Here is an 18,644-nt window from a genome sequence, read left to right on the forward strand (position 1 = left end):
GAAACAGGCACACTGAAGAGAATCTATATTTAAAAACATTTTAGCTAACATAATGCAGGGATCATATTTCTATCTGAAATATCCAAATAATATTTGAAATATCCCATCACTGATGAAGCTTCAGACTATGAAAATATCAATTTCATAATCTTCAGTACCGTACCTTCAATCTAGAATTCTCAGCCACATCATCTTTAATGCGACTCAACCACAATTCATTAAACCAAGACGGGTCTCTACAAGGGTTTCAAAAAGAAATAGGTTACATGCAAAGCAGAAGAACCTGAGCCGTTTCTTCGTTAACTTGAAGGGACTTGAATTATTTTCCCAGTCAGCAGCTACAATCTGTGCTCCCTTCTTTCTGTAGCTATGCAGCTTTCATTATAAACGAACCAACAGATAGTGTGCAGGAATATCCTCCATCATGCACTGCAGCACTACTGTTGTGCTACAAGGACTAGCAACCCAAAACTGGGCATTCATGACTTGCTATGGGCCGTCAGCAGCTGTAAAACTGCATAGCGCCACAATCTGCAACCTACATGCAGCTTAACCAGCAGTCCTTAAAGGGATTGTTGGAGGCCACCACCAAAAAGATCAGCTCCACATTAAAACTGCCAATCACTGCCGGCCACCGCTCATCCCCGCTCATCCCTGTCTCACCAACCCCCCACCCCACTCCACTTCCCCAACTTACCTTAGGCCCTTGGCCGGCTTGCTCCCTTCCACAACTGGAGAGCTGCCTCTGAGGCCACGACTGGTGCCTGCAGCTCGCTGGTACTATCTTAATAAGGGCTTATTAGACATGTGTCATGTGCGCTACACCAGGATCGTGTCCTGATTCAGGTGTGATCCAATTTCCAGCCCAAACTATGAGAAATGCACAAATTAAAAGACTTACATTTGGTTAAGCACCTGGGCCATTGCAGCTCCGCTGATCAAATCCTGAACATTTGCACATGCTGAAGACACGTTGAATGTCTGCAACTGTGAAGGAAACACTGAAATTACAAAATGCAAACCGTAAAATTTGAAGGATAAATGATATCAATACAGACAAGCAGCCGACGTACCAGCACTCCATAGACTGGTTATGGAGTTGGCCACTACAAAATAACGGCAACTTAAACACAATTTTATTGTAGTATTTTTCATTGCATCAGATAGAAACAACAAATTCTTATAACAGAATAACTGACAGTAGCCTTTTGTTTCGCAATTCATGATTATTTCTTGTTGGGATGTTTTTACAACAAAGCTTCTACTGTATCACTATTCTTGCTATCTTGAGATTTTATCATGCAAGTTGCTAAGACTTGGTGTAAAATTGAACAAACCAGAGTCGTACAACAGGTAGCTAGGAGGGTATTAGACAACTGTTACCTGAGCTTCAAGATTACATTATATTTACTGCAGAAACCACCTCAGCCATTCTTCTTTAAAATCATCTAATCCCTTCAATTGTGTTAAGAGTCTTCACAGAAATGCCTCTGCATTTATTATTCTAAATTCTAATAGAGGAGCATAATTTGATGTGATAAAACATACTTTACATATGTTACTTCTCACAGTAAAAAGTCTTAGTGCTAAAGATATTTAATGAATTAATACTTACAAACTATAGAACAATGGCACTCGAGCCGATACGTTTTAATGTTGTGCTACATTCTTGTCCATTATTCTTAGTTCATCACCACTACTCCCACTAGTGAGAGCCCTTCAGCCACCAGGACATCACCCGAGTGTTAGACAGCTCGAAATCCTTCCACCAGGCACAACCAATTCTGGTAAGATTGAATCTATAATTATACCGATGGATCTTTTTCACAGTTCAAACAGACACTCATCTGTATTACTGAAATTTTTTGGCCTAGAAATTTGGGCATGCCCACTATTGGGTGAGCAGGGGACACAGGGCACGTGCTCTGCGCCTAAATGGTGAGACTTGAATGCCCTGGATATTGGGCCTCGGGCCTCATTATAATGGAGCTGGCAGGGTGCAACAGCTAGCTGGTGAAGAGGAGTGCAAGATCAAACTGCTGCTTGCATCCCAGCGGCCCTCAGGCAAGTCCAGGGATCCGGGGTCAAGTCCAGGATCAGGGCTGGGGTCTGGGAGAGGAGGCCAGGGTTCAGGAGCAGCAGCGACGATGGGGTGTGGTGGGGGGGTTGTGGTCGAGAATGAGCTTTCATTAAATGAGGGGTCCGGCGGAGCACTTCTCCTCCTGGCTCCATATTAAAGGTAAGTAAATGTGAAAAATGCACCTTGTAGATCGCAGGCAATCCCAAGGTCTGGTTTGACTGAGTGCAGTCGACGCTGGAGTGGGCTTACCAATCGACGTGGGGACCTCAAACAGGCATTAAGCCACTTATTTTCATATGAAAAAGGGTTAAAACCTGTTTTAGGTGTGTGAAGAGGAGGTTTATGTTTTTCCTTTCCCAATGTAGCGGGTGACATACTTCTAGCTGGAAATGGTCTGGCAAGTTGCTCGAAGAGGCTGGTGGCGCCGAGTACAGCAGGAAAGTGGGATGTTGGGTGATGTACGTTGTGGTCCCCCGTTATCGCCACCAGTGTATACACTTGCACAACACAACTTATTTTGTTTCTGCTACAGACCTTCTTATCTTCTAAACTGCTCGAAGTAATTAAAATAAAAAGAGAGATTCAGTGCAATGCATTGTTCGTGGTTTCAACTTTTCACAATCACATGATGCATTTTCTGACATTTTATGGAATGAAAATCTTATGTGTCATCACTTTAATAATAAAGCTCCCATTGTTCACACTCCTGCTTCTTCAAAACAGAGATCAACCAACCCCCAAAGACAAACACACACACACACACACATCCAAGACAAAGCAATATGGTGGCTCACCACCACCTTCTCAAGGGCAATTAGGGATGGGTAATAAATGCTGGCCTTGCCAGCAATGCCCACATCCCATGAATGAATAAAAAAAAGGACATATCCAAAAGGTCCTCTGCAGGACAAATGCAAAAGGACATAGACAGTTAATTGAGTGGGCAAAAATTTGGCAAATGGAGTATAATGTTGGAAAGTGTGAGGTCATGCACTTCGGCAGAAAAAATCAAAGAGCAAGTTATTATTTAAATGGAGAAAGATTGCAAAGTGCTGCAGTATAGCAGGACCTGGGGGTACTTGTGCACGAAACACAAAAGGATAGTATGCAGGTACAGCAAGTGATCAGGACGGCCAATGGAATCTTGGCCTGTATTGCAAAGGGGATGGAGTATAAAAAAAGTAGGGACGTCTTGCTGCAGCTATACAGGATATTGGTGAGGCCACACCTGGAATACTGCGTGCAGTTTTAGTTTCCATATTTACGAAAGGATATATTTATTTTGGAGGCAGCTCAGAGAAGGTTCACTAAGTTGATTCCAGAGATGAGGGGGTTGACTTATGAGGAAAGGTTGAGTAGGTTGGGCCTCTACTCATTGGAATGAGAAGTGATCTTATCAAAACGTATAAGATTATGAGGGGGCTAGGCAAGGTGGATGCAGAGAGGATGTTTCCACTAATGGGGGAGACTAGAGCTAGAGCGCATAATCTTAGAATAAGGAGGCACCCATTTAAAACTAAGATGAGGAGAAATTTCTTCTCTCAGAGGGTTGTAAATCTGTGGAATTCGCTGCCTCAGAGAGCTGTGGAAACTGGGACATTGAATAAATTTAAGACAGAAATAGACAGTTTCTTAAATGATAAGGGGATAAGGGGTTATGGGAAGCGGGCAGGGAAGTGGACCAGAATCCATGATCAGATTAGCCATGATCTTATTGAATGGCGGAGCAGGCTCGTGAGGCATATGGCCTACTCCTGTTCCTTATGTTCTTATGTAAATACATACTTAGACATGCACCGACACACACACTCACAGGCATAAACACTTAAACGCACATATACACACACACTCAGATACACACATAGACACAAATATACAATAACAAATACACATGTGCACACAAACATCATCATAGGCAGTCCCTCGGAATCGAGGAAGACTTGCTTCCACTCCCTAAGTGAGTTCTTTGATGGCTCAACAGTCCGATACGAGAGCCACAGACCCTGTTACAGGTGGGACAGACATTCGTCGAGGGAAGGGTTTGCCGCGCGCTCCTTCCGCTGCCTGCGCTTGGCCTCTTCACGCTCTTTGCGTTGAGGCTCGAAGAGCTCAACGCCCTCCCGGATGTACTTTTTCCACCTCGGGCGGTCTTCGGCCAGGGTCTCCCAGGTGTCAGTGGTGATGTCGCACTTTACCAGGGAGGCTTTGAGGGTGTCCTTATAACGTTTCCACTGTCCTCCTTTGGCTCATTTACCACGAAGGAACTCCACATAAAGCATTTGCTTAGGGAGTCTCATCTGGCATGCGAACTATGTGGCCTGCCCAGCGAAGCTGATCAAGTGAGGTCAGTGCTTCAATACTGGGGATGTTAGCCTGAACGAGGACACTGATGTTGGTGCGCCTGGCCTCCCAGGGGATTTGCAGGATCTTGCAGAGACATCGTTGGTGATATATCTCCAGCGACTTGAGGTGCATTCTATACATACCTCAGATCCATAAAGGAGGGCGAGTATTACTACAGACCTGTAGACCATGAGCTTGGTGGTAGATTTGAGGGCCTGGTCTTCAAATACTCTTTTCCTCAGACAGCCGAAGGCTGCACTGGCACACTGGAGGCGATGTTGAATCTCCGCATCAATGTCTGCCTTTGTTGATAAGAGGCTCCTGAGGTATGGGGAATGGTCCACGTTGTCGAGGGCTGCGCCGTGAATCTTGATGATTGGAGGGCAGTGCTGTGTGGCGGTGACAGGCTGGTGGAGGATCTTTGTCTTACGGATGTTAAGCGTAAGGCCCATGCTTTCATATGCCTCAGTGAATACATTGACTATATCCTGGAGTTCAGCCTCTGAATGTGCGCAGACACAGGCGTTGTCCACATACTGCAGCTTAACGAGAGGTTGGGGTGATCTTGGACCTGGCCTGGAGGTGGCGGAGGTTAAACAACTTCCCACTGGTTCTGTAGTTTAGTTCCACTCCAGCGGGGAGTTTGTTGATTGTGAGATGGAGCATGGCGGCGAGGAAGATTGGGAAGAGATTTGGAGCGATGACGCAGCCCTGTTTGACCCCAGTCCGAACGTGAATTGGGTCTATAATGAATCCGTTGGTAAGGATCACGGCCTGCATGTCATCGTGAAGCAGGCGAAGGATGTTGACAAGCTTTTGGGGGCATCTGAAACGGAGGAGGACGTTCCATAGAGCCTCACGGTTGACAGTGTCAAAGGCCTTTGTAAGATCGAAAAAGGCCATGTATAAGGGCTGGCGCTGCTCCCTGCATTTTTTCTGCAGCTGTCACGCCCCAAAGATCATGTCTGTTCCGCCTCGTAGGGGACGAAATCCGCATTGTGATTCCGGGGGAGCTTCTCAGCCACAGGGAGAAGTTGATTGAGGATAACTCTAGCGACAACTTTCCCAGTGGCTGATAGCAGGGAGATTCCCCTGTAGTTGCCGCAGTCGGACTTGTCCCCTTTTTAAAAAATGGTCACAATCACTGCATCTCTGAGATCTCCCGGCATGCTCTCCTCCCTCCAGATGAGAGAGATGAGGTCATGTATCCGCGCCAACAGCATCTCCCCGCCATACTTTAGCGCCTCAGCAGGGATTCCATCCGCACCCGTAGCCTTGTTATTCTTCAGCTGTTTTATGGCTTTGCCTACCTCGTGTAATGTTGGGGTTTCACTGAGGTGGTGGCAGGTTGCATGCTGTGGGATGGAGTCGAGAACACTCGAGTCAAAGGCAGAGTCTCGATTGAGGAGATCTTCAAAGTGCTCCTTCCAACAGGCCCTGACAGCCTCAGTGTCCTTGATGAGTGTTTCCCCATTCTTGGCCAGCAGTGGGGTAGGGCCTTGGGAGTTTGGACCGTAGGTGGCCTTGACTGCAGGGAAGAATCCTCGCATATCATGGCCGTCAGCCAGTTGTTGTATCTCCTGTGCTTTCTCCATCCACCACCTGTTCTTTAGGTCCCGGGTTTTTTGTTGGACCTCAGCCTTGAGCCGTCTGTAATGTTTTGCAGCTCCCGAATTGGGTTGTTGCTCGAGGCTCAGAAATGCTTTGCGCTTGCGATCTATTAGTTCTTTGCTCTCCTGATCATTTTCATCAAACCAGTCTTGATGTTTTCTGGTTGAGTGACCAAGTGTCTCTTCACAGGCACTAGTTATAGAGGCCTGGAGGGTAGACCAAGCGCTGTGGGCATTCAGCATCTCAGGGTCATCAAGGCACGCCAGATTGGCTGTGAGGCGCTGGCTGTATAGGGATCTCTTAGCTGGGTCTCTAAGTGCCCCGGCATTAACTTTTTTGCGGAATTGCTTCTGCTGTCCCCTCTGCTTTGGGGCAATGTTAATGTTGATGATGGATCAGATTAGGCGGTGGTCTGTCAGCAGTTGTCAGCTCCTGCCATGGCGCAGGTGATGCGCACATCCTTGCAATCCCTGGCTCCGACGATGACATAGTTGAGCAGGTGCCAGTGTTTGGAGTGAGGGTGTTGCCACGATGCCTTGTATTTGTCCCTCTGGCGGAACAGGGTGTTGGTGATGAATTCATGTTCTAGACATTTTGTCAGGAGTAGGGTACCGCTGGAGTCGGCTTTCCCTACACCCTCTCTGCCAATCATGCCTTCCCAGAGGGCTGTGTCTTTGCCAACCCTGGCATTAAAATCACCCAGGAGGATCAATTTGTCACCCGTGGGGACACGGGACAAAGATGTCTCGAGGTTGGAATAAAATCCCTCTTTAGCCTCATCCATTGCATCGAGTGTAGGGGCGTACACACTGATGACTGTGGCACATTGGGTCCGGGATTGGGTGAGACGAAGAGTCATGAGGCGTTCGTTAACCCCACAGGGGGAGCCTTTGAGACGGTCAACCAGCTCATTCTTGACGGCAAAGCCGACTCCATGAAGGCGGCGTTCTGCCTCTGGTTTCCCTTTCCAGAAGGAGGTGTAACCTCCACCATGTTCCTTCAACTGGCCTTCCCCTGCCCGCCGGGTCTCGCTTAGGGCGGTGATGTCAATGTCAAAGCGTCTGAGTTCCCGGGAAACTATCGCGGTGCAGCGTTCCGGCCTGTTGCAGTTGGGATTGTCCATGAGGATCCTGACGTTCCAGGTCCCGAACTTCATACTGACGAAGTGGAAGATGCCTGTGCGAGAGTTCTTTTAACATGGGGTGGTCGCTGCACACCGGCAACCACACGGGCTTAACTGAACAAGGTCTTGGTCCAGTGGCAAGGGGGGTCCAAGACAACTGGAGACCAGGCACAGCTCTGTAAGCCTAATTACCTACGGTGAAGTGTTGGCCGCAAGCTCGGCACCGGGTAGCGCCATTGATGGTAGATGGCCCGAGGCTTGGCTGGGGGGCAGGCATTAGGAAGGTGACTTCCAAAGTTATTTTAAAAGTTAAAAGGTGATTAAAAATTCTCAATTTGTTTAAAAAGTTTCTAAGAGTTGTTAAAAAGTCTAAGATGTAAATCAATAATAGGTTATAAAAGTTTCCCCAATTTAAAAAGTTTCTAAAAGTTGTTAAAAAGTCAAAAATGTAGATTAATAATAGATATTTAAAAGTATTTCGATTAAGAGTCTAAAATGTAAGTTTTAAAAGTTCTCCCAAATTGTTTAATACGTTTAAAAGTTGATTAAAAGTTTAAAAATTAATTAAAAGTTGATTGGGAGTATAAGATGTTGGATTGAACGCCACCGCCTCGGTCCCTTCAGCCGGTTCAGCGCCGGCCAGGAGTCCCTTCGGCTGGTTCGACTTCCCCAAATCTGTCAGCACAATGAACAGCTGGTGTGCGACCACAGGGACAGGCGTGGGCAGGTATGGAGTCTCTTCGGCCAGGGATGGGCTCCGCCGGTGCAGAGTCGTTTTGGCCCGGGGCCCGGTACAGAGAGACACAGACACACAGATGCATATACACACACAGATACAAACACACACACACAGGTTAACAACATACACAGATGCACATACAAGTATACACAGACATGCACATGCACACATAGACATACAGACGCACACACAAAAGAGAAAGACTTGCAGTTATATAGCGTCTTTAACGGCCACGGGACGTCTCCAAGCACTTTACAGCCAATGAAGTACTAATGAAATGTAGTCAATGTTGTAATGTGGGAAATGCTGCAGCCAACTTGCACATAGCAATCCCCCACAAACAGCAATGTGATAATGACCAGATAATCTGTTTTTGTTATGGTGACTGAGGAATAAATATTGGCCAGGACACTGGGGATAACTCCCCTGCTCTTCTTCAAAATAGTGCCATGGGATCTTTTACGTCCAGCTGAGAGAGCGGTTTAACATCTCATCCAAAAGACAGCACCTCTGACAGTGCAGCACTGCACTGGAGTGTTAGCCTAAATTTATGTACTCATGTTCCAGGAGTGGGACTTGAACCCACAACCTTCTGATTCAGAGGCGAGCGTGCTACCCACTGAGCCACAGCTGACACCCTAACTGTGAGATTATAATAAAATTAGCAGACAGTATTTCCTTTCTACACCCAACAGTTCAGATGTATAATATTTTACTGAGACACCACAGGTTAGTTGCAGCCTTTTGATGTGTAATAAATTGGGGCCCAAAATTAATCAGGATGAATCCGCCCATTTCTCGACGGTATTCCGGCGGTGCGTCATTTAAAACCGCCGGACGACCACCGAGACCGAAGATCGCTAGTTTGGTGAAAATTTTTTGGTGGTTTGCGAATGCTGTGCAGCGAGCGGTATGCAATAGTACAGTCGATCAAGATCGACTTTCTTGTCGATGGATGGTGCGGCACTTTACCGTGCATGCATAAATTTTTTAATGCCGTTTTTTCCCTGCGATTTCGGAGGTCAGGGGTCACCTGCGCCTGTGCAGAGAGTTGGAGTCGAGGGAGGGAGAGAGAGCGAGAAGGGGCAGCAAAGTATTTGAGGGTCAGTTGTTTTCATCAGAGATTCCAGAGTTAAATAATATTAATAACAAATAATAATATCAATAATAATACATTTTATAAATAAATCATATAATAAATGTAATAAATATAAATATAATGGAAATGCTGAAAAAGAAGTCTAAGTGTAGGAATATCAAGAAGGACGAGAGGTTGAGGGCGCCTGCCTTTGACAAAACGGAGCTACCTGCCCTGCTGGCGAACATCACGGAGAGATACTCTGACTTAACGAAGGATGGCTGTGGAAAACGCCCTCCAAAGGAGTACAACAAAATATGGGACAAGATCGGGGAGGCTGTCTCCTCAAGTACAATGCTACACACTGGAGAAAGATGTCATAAGAGGTGGAATGATCTGGTGAGGGTAGCAAGAGTAAGTAATGATTTTATTTATGTACCCCCCCACGTGCCATGTACTATGTAAAGGTAGGTTCAGTGTCACACAGATGATGTTATTTATCCCAATGTTACGCCAATATATTTGTGCTTTCAGGCAATGACAAGAGGATCAATGCAGTGTTTTGATGGGTGTGTGTGTGTGTGTGTGTGTGTGTGTGTGTGTGTGTGAACCTGTGTGTTTGCGATGTTAAATGAATTGAAGATTTTTACTTTCATTTACTTTACTTTTTACAGAAGAAGACATTTGCAATAGCAGCGGATCAGCGGCGTATGGGGGTCGGGGGGGAGGGGGAGGACCCCCAACGCCAGAACCCTTGATGGAGATTGAGATCCGTGCCCTGTCGCTGGTCAGGGATAGCAACCGTGCCACCACCGGCGTTGGAGCTGACCCACCCACACAGGATGGTCAGTTCAATACAATCCCTGGTCTGTGTTGCGATCGTGTAATGTCATGTAATATAACTGCTGCATGCCGGCTTGGAACCACCACAGGGAGACCCGGGCTCAGGGGCAGTGGGAAAGGGAAAGGCGGGAGTAAGAAGGGGGTGGTGAGTCCGAAGGGTGGGGGGAGTACGCGGTCGAGGTCGAGGACAGTAAAGGGTGCTTTGTTGTAGTCAATTGTTCATTGTTAATTTTAAATAGTTGTAGTTTGATTTTTAAAAGTTTATTTCAAGTTGTTACAGTTGTTCAAATTTGTAGTTATAAGTTTTATAAAGATTTACAATTGTTGCATACTTTTTACATTTTTACATAAACATTTCAACTGAATTTAAGCACTCTTGTACAGTGTCGAATTTTTGAGGTAACAGTCATCAGGGTCCCACACCCTGTGTGCAGGAAAAGATGAAACGCAGCTCTCCACATTCAAGCAAAGTGTTTATTTATGAGCTGCTGACGTAACAATTTTGCAGTGGCAGACGCTCCACGTGCCCTCCGCTGTGGTGTTGCCGGGGGGGGGCAGTGCCATGGGTTCATCTGGAAGCTTCCTCAGCCCCCTCATTTTCCTCCTCTTCCTCCTCCGTCCCCTGCACTCTCTCCTCAGGCGGTCCCACAGTCCTCTGTGGCAATTCCTGTCCCCGCATGATTGCTAAATTATGCAACATGCAGCACACCACTGTGAACTGAGCAACCTGCTCAGGGTGATATTGCAGCCTGCCCTCCCGAGAGGTCCAAGCATCGAAAGCACTGCGTCAGCATTCCAATTGTCTTTTCGATAATATTACGTGTGGCTATATGGCTCTTATTAAATCGTTGCTCAGCTTCTGTCTGAGGGTTCCGCAGGGGGGTCAAGAGCCAGGTGGCGAGGCTGTACCCTTTATCCCCCAGCATCCAGCATTTACCTTGTGGCTCAGACTTTAACAGGTCAGACACAGTGCTTTCACCCAAGATGTGTGCATCATGGATGCTCCCTGGAAAGTCGGCATTCACTGCCATTATGCGCTGTGTATGGTCGCAGATAAGCTGCACGTTGAGGGAGTGGAATGCCTTAAGGTTTCGATACACCTCCGCCTCCTGTAATGGTGCTCGCAGGGCAATCTGGGTACAGTCAACAGCACCCTGCACCTTGGGGAAGCCGGCAATGCATGCAATACTCAAAGCCCTCTCACTCTGTGCCTCTCCGGTCATTAGGAAGTTTATAAATTCCATCCGGCGTGCATACAGTGCTTCAGTTACCTGTCGAATGCAGCGATGAGTAGCGTGCTGAGAAATGCAGCATATGTCCCCAGCTGATGCCTGAAAAGAGCCGCATGCATAAAAGGAAAATGCTGCAGTCACCTTCATCTCGACAGAGAGTGCAGTAATGTTGGTGGTATTGGGCTGCAGGTCTGCCTTAATGAGCTGGCAAATCTCATTAATCACCTCTTTTTGGAAGCGGAGCCTTCAAACACTGTCGATCGGACAGGTCCAAGTATAAACGCTTCTCCCTGAAAATCCTTTGAGGGTAAGGCCTCCTCCTCCTCCTCCTCCTCCTCCTCATCAGTCTGCGACCTCGTCCATTACCCGGATAAACCTGCTCTCTTCTGGATCCTGCATTAGACAAGTAGTCAGCAATACAGGCTGAGATAGTATAGGCCCCATTCTTTTTAAATCTCCAGAATCTCCTCAAATATTCTGAGATAAACTCAAATGATTTTTCAATGAAAAAAATATTAACTCAAATGCCTTCTATCTTTAATAATGTATTCAGTAACAATATAAATACCTTTCCCACTGTAAATCGCACTGTAAAGTCACTGTTCACCTCTGAAATACTGAGGTGCTGCTTTTGCTGACTGTTCCCGATTTCAAAATGGCGGCACCAAGCACTACCACCCATTCCCGCCCACTTAAGATCAAATAAAACCACCTTCTCCAGGATGGTATGCAGCTCTGGTAGTATGTCGGCAGCCTGTCATGAAAGTCATGAAACTTGCACTTTTTGGGGGTATGCAGGCGGTTCTACATGGCAGACGGTGTGCATACTGCTCAGCAATATGTCAATGAAAAATCTTCCACCGAGCAGTATGTCGGCAGTATGTTCCTGTTTTTTGACAAAACTTGTACTTTTGGTAAGTGGGTGGTATGTCGATGAATTTCGGGCCCATGGAATTTAAAGTCTTGTAATCCAATTCCAACAGCACAGTGCAACATGTAGATGCTAAAATGCATGATGTATATTTGTTCCATTAAAAGGGTTTTGTCGCTGCCTTTCATCACCCTACAAAATGGTTGGAGGCAGGGGGGGGGGGGGGTGTAAATTAAAATGAAACTTGGGGGGTTTTAATCACATCTTAATTCAAGAAAGGGAACTGAAAGGGAAGCAAAGCGTTGTTGGGGAAATTTTGACAATACAGGTACAAGAGGAAAAATAGAAGATGTTAAGTTCTCCTTTAGTGCAAATCCCAACGCAACCCCTCCCCCGACCCCCCACCCAGCCGGCTCCTCTCCCCTTCCCCCCCCCCACCCCCTGCTCCTCTCCCCTTCCCCCACCCCGCCCTCTGCTCCTCTCCCCTTCCCTTCCCAACCCCCGCCCCCTGCTCCTCTCCCCTTCCCCCCCCGCCCCCTGCTCCTCTCCCCTTCCCCCCACCCCGCCCCCTGCTCCTCTCCCCTTCCCTCCCCGCCCCCTGCTCCTCTCCCCTTCCCCCCCGCCCCCTGCTCCTCTCCCCTTCCCCCCCGCCCCCTGCTCCTCTCCCCTTGCCCCCCGCACCCTGCTCCTCTCCCCTTCCCCCCTGCCCCCTGCTCCTCTCCCCTTCCCCCCCGCCCCCTGCCCCCTGCTCCTCTCCCCTTCCGCCCCCTGCTCCTCTCCCCTTCCCCCCCCGCCCCCTGCTCCTCTCCCCTTCCCCCCCGCCCCCTGCTCCTCTCCCCTTCCCCCCCACTCCCCCTGCTCCTCTCCCCTTCCGCCCTCTGCTCCTCTCCCCTTCCCACCCCCCGCCCCCTGCTACTCTCCCCTTCCGCCCCCTGCTCCTCTCCCCTTCCCCCCCCCTCCCCCTGCTCCTCTCCCCTTCCGCCCTCTGCTCCTCACCCCTTCCCACCCCCCGCCCCCTGCTACTCTCCCCTTCCCCCCACCCCGCCCTCTGCTCCTCACCCCTTCCCCCCCCGCCCCCTGCTCCTCTCCCCTTCCCCCCCCCGCTTCTCTCCCCTTCCCCCGCGCCTCTCCCCGCCCCCCGCGCCTCTCCCCACGCCCCCTGCTTCTCTCCCCTTCCCCCGCGCCCCCTGCTCCTCTCCCCTTCCCCCCGCCCCTACTCGTCTCCCCTTCCCCCCCGCCCCTGCTCCTCTCCCCTTCCCCCCGCCCCCTGCTCCTCTCCCCTTCCCCCCCCCGCCCCCTGCTCCTCTCCCCTTCCCCCCCGCCCCCTGCTCCTCTCCCCTTCCCCCCCCCGCTCCTCTCCCCGCCCCCCGCTCCTCTCCCCACGCCTCTGCCCCCGCCCCCTGCTCCTCTCGCCTCTCCCCCCGCCGCCTGCTCCTCTCCCCTTCCCCCCCCGCCCCCTGCTCCTCTCCCCTCCCCCCCGCCGCCTGCTCCTCTCCCCTTCCCCCCCGCACCCTGCTCCTCTCCCCTTCCCCCCCGCACCCTGCTCCTCTCCCCTTCCCCCCTGCCCCCTGCTCCTCTCCCCTTCCCCCTCCCGCCCCCTGCTCCTCTCCCCTTCCCCCCCCCCGCCCCTGCTCCTCTCCCCTTCCCCCCTGCACCCTGCTCCTCTCCCCTTCCCCCCTGCCCCCTGCTCCTCTCCCCTTCCCCCCCCCGCCCCCTGCTCCTCTCCCCTTCCCCCCCGCCCCCTGCTCCTCTCCCCTTCCCCCCCGCCCCCTGCTCCTCTCCCCTTCCCCCCCGCCCCCTGCTCCTCTCCCCTTCCCCCCGCCCCCTGCTCCTCTCCCGTTCCCCCCCCCCACCGCCCCCTGCTCCTCTCCCCTTCCGCCCTCTGCTCCTCTCCCCTTCCCCCCCGCCCCCTGCTCCTCTCCCCTTCCCCCCCGCCCCCTGCTCCTCTCCCCTTCCCCCCCGCTCCCTGCTCCTCTCCCCTTCCCCCGCCCCCTACTTGTCTCCCCTTCCCCCCCGCCCCTGCTCCTCTCCCCTTCCCCCCCGCCCCCTGCTCCTCTCTCCTTCCCCCGCCCCCTGCTCCTCTCCCCTTCCCCGCCCCCCCGCTCCTCACCCCTCCGCCCCCCCCGCTCCTCACCCCTTCCCCCCCCAGCTCCTCTCCCTTTCCCCCCGCTCCTCTCCCCGCCCCCCACTCCTCTCCCCACGCTTATCCCCCCGCCCCCTGCTCCTCTCCCCACGCCTCTCCCCCCGCCCCCGCTCCTCTCCCCCCGCCCCCGCCCCCGCCCCTCTCCCCACGCCTCTCCCCCCGCCCCCTGCTCCTTTCCCCTTCCCCCCGGCCCCCTGCTCCTCTCCCCTTCCCCCCCGCCCCCTGCTCCTCTCCCCTTCCCCCCCGCCCCCTGCTCCTCTCCCCTTCCCCCGCCCCCTGCTCCTCTCCCCTTCCCCCCTCCCCCTGCTCCTCTCCCCTTCCCCCCTCCCCCTGCTCCTCTCCCCTTCCACTCCATCCGCCCCCTGCTCCTCTCCCCTTCCACCCCGCCCCCTACTCCTCTCCCCTTCCCCCCACCCCGCTCGTCTCCCCGCCCCCCGCTCCTCTCCTCTTCCCACGCCACTCCCCGCGTCCCCCTCCCTGCCCCTCTCCTCTCCCCGCGCCCCCTGCTCCTCTCCTCTCCCCGCGCCTCCTGCTCCTCTCCTCTCCTCTCCCCACGCCTCTCCCCGCGTCCCCCTCCCTGCCCCTCTCCCCGCGGCCCCCCCTCCTCTCCCCGCCCCCCCCGCTCCTCTCCCCGCGCTCCTCTCCCCTCTCCCAGCGCCCCCCCACTCCCTGCTCCTCTCCCCACCCACCACTCCTCTCCCCGCACCCCCCCCACTCCCTGCTCCTCTCCCCACCCACCACTCCTCTCCCCGCACCCCCCCCTGCTCCCTGCTCCTCTCCCCGCCTCCCACTCCTCTCCCCGCCCCCCCCCGCTCCTCTCCCCACCACCCCCCCCCGCTCCCTGCTCCTCTCCCCGCGCCCCACTCCTCTCCCCGCGCCCCCCGCTCCCCCCCCCTCCCCGCTCCTCTCCCGGGCCCCGCCCGCCGCCCCTCTCCCTGCTCCTCTCCCCGCCCCCCCCTGCTCCTCTCTCTGCTCCCTGCTCCTCTCCCCGCCCCCCACTCCTCCCCCCCCCCCGCTCCCTGCTCCTCTCCAAGCCCCCCACTCCTCTCCCCCCCCCCCCACTCCTCTCCCCGCGCCCCACTCCTCTCCCCGCCCCCGCTCCTCTCCCCGCGCCCCCCGCTCCTCTTCCCGCTCCTCTCCCGGGCCCCGCCCGCCGCCCCTCTCCCTGCTCCCCGCTCCTCTCTCCTTCCCCCCACCCCCGCTCCTCTCTCCTTCTCCTCTCCCCGCTCCTCTCTCCTTCCCCTCCCCGCTCCTCTCTCCTTCCCCTCCCCGCTCCTCTCTCCTCCCCCCTTTCCGCTCCTCTCTCCTCCCCCCTTTCCGCTCCTCTCTCCTCCCCCCCTCCGCTCCTCTCTCCTTCCCCCCTCCCGCTCCTCTCTCCTTCCCCCCCCTCCGCTCCTCTCTCCTTCTCCCCCCCCCCGCTCCTCTCTCCTTCTCCCCCCCCCCCGCTCCTCTCTCCTTCTCCCCCCCCCCCGCTCCTCTCTCCTTCTCCCCCCCCCCCGCTCCTCTCTCCTTCTCCCCCCCCCCCCCCGCTCCTCTCTCCTTCTCCCCCCCCCCGCTCTCCTTCTCTCTCCTCTCTCCTCCCCCCCTCCGCTCCTCTGCTCCTCTCTCCTTCCCCCCCCCCCCCCGCTCCTCTCCACTTTCCCCCCCTCCTCTCCACTTTCCCCTTCCCCCTCCCTCTCCCTCTCCACTTTCCCCTTCCCCCCTCCCCTCCCTACCCCTCGCCCCTCCCCCCCCTTATTTCCTCAAGCAGCTGTCTCTTAAATTGAGTTAGTTTACATTATGGTGTCCTTCGTATTTCATTGCTCACCTTTCTCCTTTGGAATATACCAATATTCATATTTTTTTTACACCTTGTCGGGTCCAATTTTTTTTTGAAAAGGGAATGTTGGATTGTTATGTTACATGTCTATTTTCCCCATAGAAATTTCATGGCACTTTAAAGCTCACCATGTATTTTGCACAATTCATTTGCAACAGCACAAATGTTTACATTAAGCCTGCAGGTGAAACGTTAGTGCCTTCACTGTATCAGAGTTCCCGAATTAAATAGTACGTCTTAACTTTTACCATTGCAAATTCAATCAGGTGGGCTTCGGTTGCCAGCTTATCTCAACATTGACATCACTATGTAAAAAGCAGTGGCTCTGAGTGCAAGGCTCTGGTTGAAGGGGCAAGACAAAAATTTAGTTAAAAATGGTAATTAGGCAGCATTAAGCTTGGGTTTGAAAAGCCTGCAGATTGATGCAGGAAGAGGAAACGGAGTAACGTGGAGGCAAATGTTGAGTTCAAGAGTGAAAAAGGCTACCTTGATCATTTTATGATCCAACAATGTTTGTTACATAAGAACATAAGAAATAGGAGAAGGCCATACGTGCCCTCGAGCCTGCTCCGCCATTTAATACGATCATGGCTGATCCGATCATGGACTCAGGTCTACTTCCCTGCCCGTTCTCCATAACCCCTTATTCCCTTAGCGTTTAAAAAACTGTCTATTTCTGTCTTAAATATATTCAATGTCCCAACTTCCACAGCTCTCTGAGGCAGCAAATTCCACAGATTTACAACCCTCAGAGGAAATTTCTCCTCATCAATGTTTTAAATGGGCGGCCCCTTATTCTAAAATGATGCCCTCTAGTTTTAGTCTCTCCTATCAGCACCTTGTCAAGCCCCCTCATAATCTTATACGTTTTGATAAGATCACCTCTCATTCTTCTGAATTCCAATGAGTAGAAGCCCAACCTACTCAACCTTTCCTCATAAGTCAACCCGCTCATCCCCGGAATCAATCTTGTGAACCTTTTCTGAACTGCCTCCAAAGCAAGTATATCCTTTCGTAAATATGGAAACCAAAACTGCACGCAGTATTCCAGGTCTGGCCTCACCAATACCCTATACAACTGTAGCAAGACTTCCCTGCTTTTATACTCCATCCCCTTTGCTAAAAAGGCCAAGATTCCATTGGCCTTCCTGATCACTTGCTGTATCTGCATACTAATCTTCTGTGTTCCATGCACAAGTACCCCCAGGTCCCACTGTACTGCAGCATTTTGCAATCCTTCTCCATTTAAATAATAATTTGCTCTTTGATTTTTTTCTGCCAAAGTGCATGACCTCACACTTTCCAACATTATACTCCATCTGCCAAATTTTTGCCCATTCACTTAGCCTGTCTATGTCCTTTTGCAGATTTTGTGTGTCCTCCTCACACATTGCTTTTCCTCCCATCTTTGTATCAGCAGCAAACTTGGCTACATTACATTCAGTCCCTTCTTCCAAGTTGTTAATATAGATTGTAAATAATTGGGGTCCCTGCGGCACCCCACTGGTTACTGATTGCCAACCCGAGAATTAACCATTTATCCCTACTCTCTGTTTTCTGTTCGTTAGCCAATCCTCTATCCATGCTAATATATTACCCCCAGCCCCATGAATTTTTATCTTGTGCAGTAATCTTTAAGTGGCACCTTGTCAAATGCCTACATCCACTGGTTCCCCTTTATCCACCCTGTTCGTTACATCCTCAGAGAATTCCAGCAAATTTGTCAAACATGACTTCCCCTTCATAAATCCATGCTGACTCTGCCTGACCGAATTTTTCTTTTCCAAATGTCAGGGAATTTTGGTAAATTACAACCAATGCATCCACAATCCCTGCCGCTACTTCTCTTAAGACCCTAGGATGCAAGCCATCAGGTCCAGGGGATTTATCCGCCTTTAGTTCCATTATCTTACTGAGTATCACCTCCCCTTAGTGATTGTAATTGTGTTAAGTTCCTCCCCCCCGCCCCCCCCATAGCCCCTTGACTATCCACTGCTTGAATATTATTAGTGTCCTCTACCATAAAGACTGATACAAAATATTTGTTCAGAGTTTCTGGCATCTCCATGTTCCCTATTACTAATTCCCCGGTCTCGTCCTCTAAGGGCTGCACTAGGGGTATTGATTATAATTCAATTAGTAATCCTGCAGTGTTAATAAATTATTTTTTAAACTCCTGAATGAAAATGTTTGATACTTTGCAGATTATTTTAACTTTAACACTTTTTCCAAGTAAATTTTTTTTTTGTACAAATGCTTAAAAAACACACAATGCCACTAAATCATTTAAAATGAAGATCTCAATTCCAAGAAGTAGAGGGAAAATAGTTTGGCCTGATTCAGGATTTACATAATTACTTTAGGGTTAGGGCTCTATCAGATTCTGTGTGATGAACTGCTCTGTTTTTTATTGAATAAATGGATCGATGCAATCATATAAATTGCTTATTTCTGATGAAGTAACCAATACCATGCACAATAATGTATTTGTCATTTCACTGAATAAGCCTCTTCCTTCAAAACTATATTATTTTCAACCAGCACTGTCAATTGTTAGCTAAAAGCATATTAAAGTGATAGTTATACTTTGTATACAAGTTGTGAATGCACAGAGCACAGACATAGAAGTAGAAAATGTAAGACTTAAAATTAAGTTTTCTGCATTTTCAAAAGTATAATTCAATTAGTAATCCTGCAATGTTAATAAATTATATACAAGTATATACAAATCCATCAGTATTACAGAAATTAAACTATCCTTT

At 50.8% G+C, this 18,644-nt stretch overlaps 1 protein-coding gene across 4 annotated transcripts in view; it reads right to left on the reverse strand.

Moving 5' to 3' along the window:
* Positions 1-18,644, reverse strand: part of hook1 (hook microtubule-tethering protein 1) — a 127,641-nt gene that overhangs the window by 98,166 nt on the left and 10,831 nt on the right. For 3 of the 4 annotated variants that reach the window (XM_070886118.1, XM_070886116.1, XM_070886117.1), the window contains exons 2-3: positions 902-987; positions 164-236 (exon numbers count right to left, since the gene is read on the reverse strand). The exons of the other annotated variant lie outside the window; for it this stretch is intronic. In XM_070886118.1, coding sequence (XP_070742219.1) covers positions 164-236; positions 902-987 — 159 coding nt within the window. The remainder of the gene's footprint in view (positions 1-163; positions 237-901; positions 988-18,644) is intronic. 4 annotated transcript variants of the gene reach the window in all.

Source organism: Pristiophorus japonicus, chromosome 8 (assembly GCF_044704955.1).
Source record: "Pristiophorus japonicus isolate sPriJap1 chromosome 8, sPriJap1.hap1, whole genome shotgun sequence".
Classification (NCBI taxonomy): domain Eukaryota; kingdom Metazoa; phylum Chordata; class Chondrichthyes; family Pristiophoridae; genus Pristiophorus; species Pristiophorus japonicus.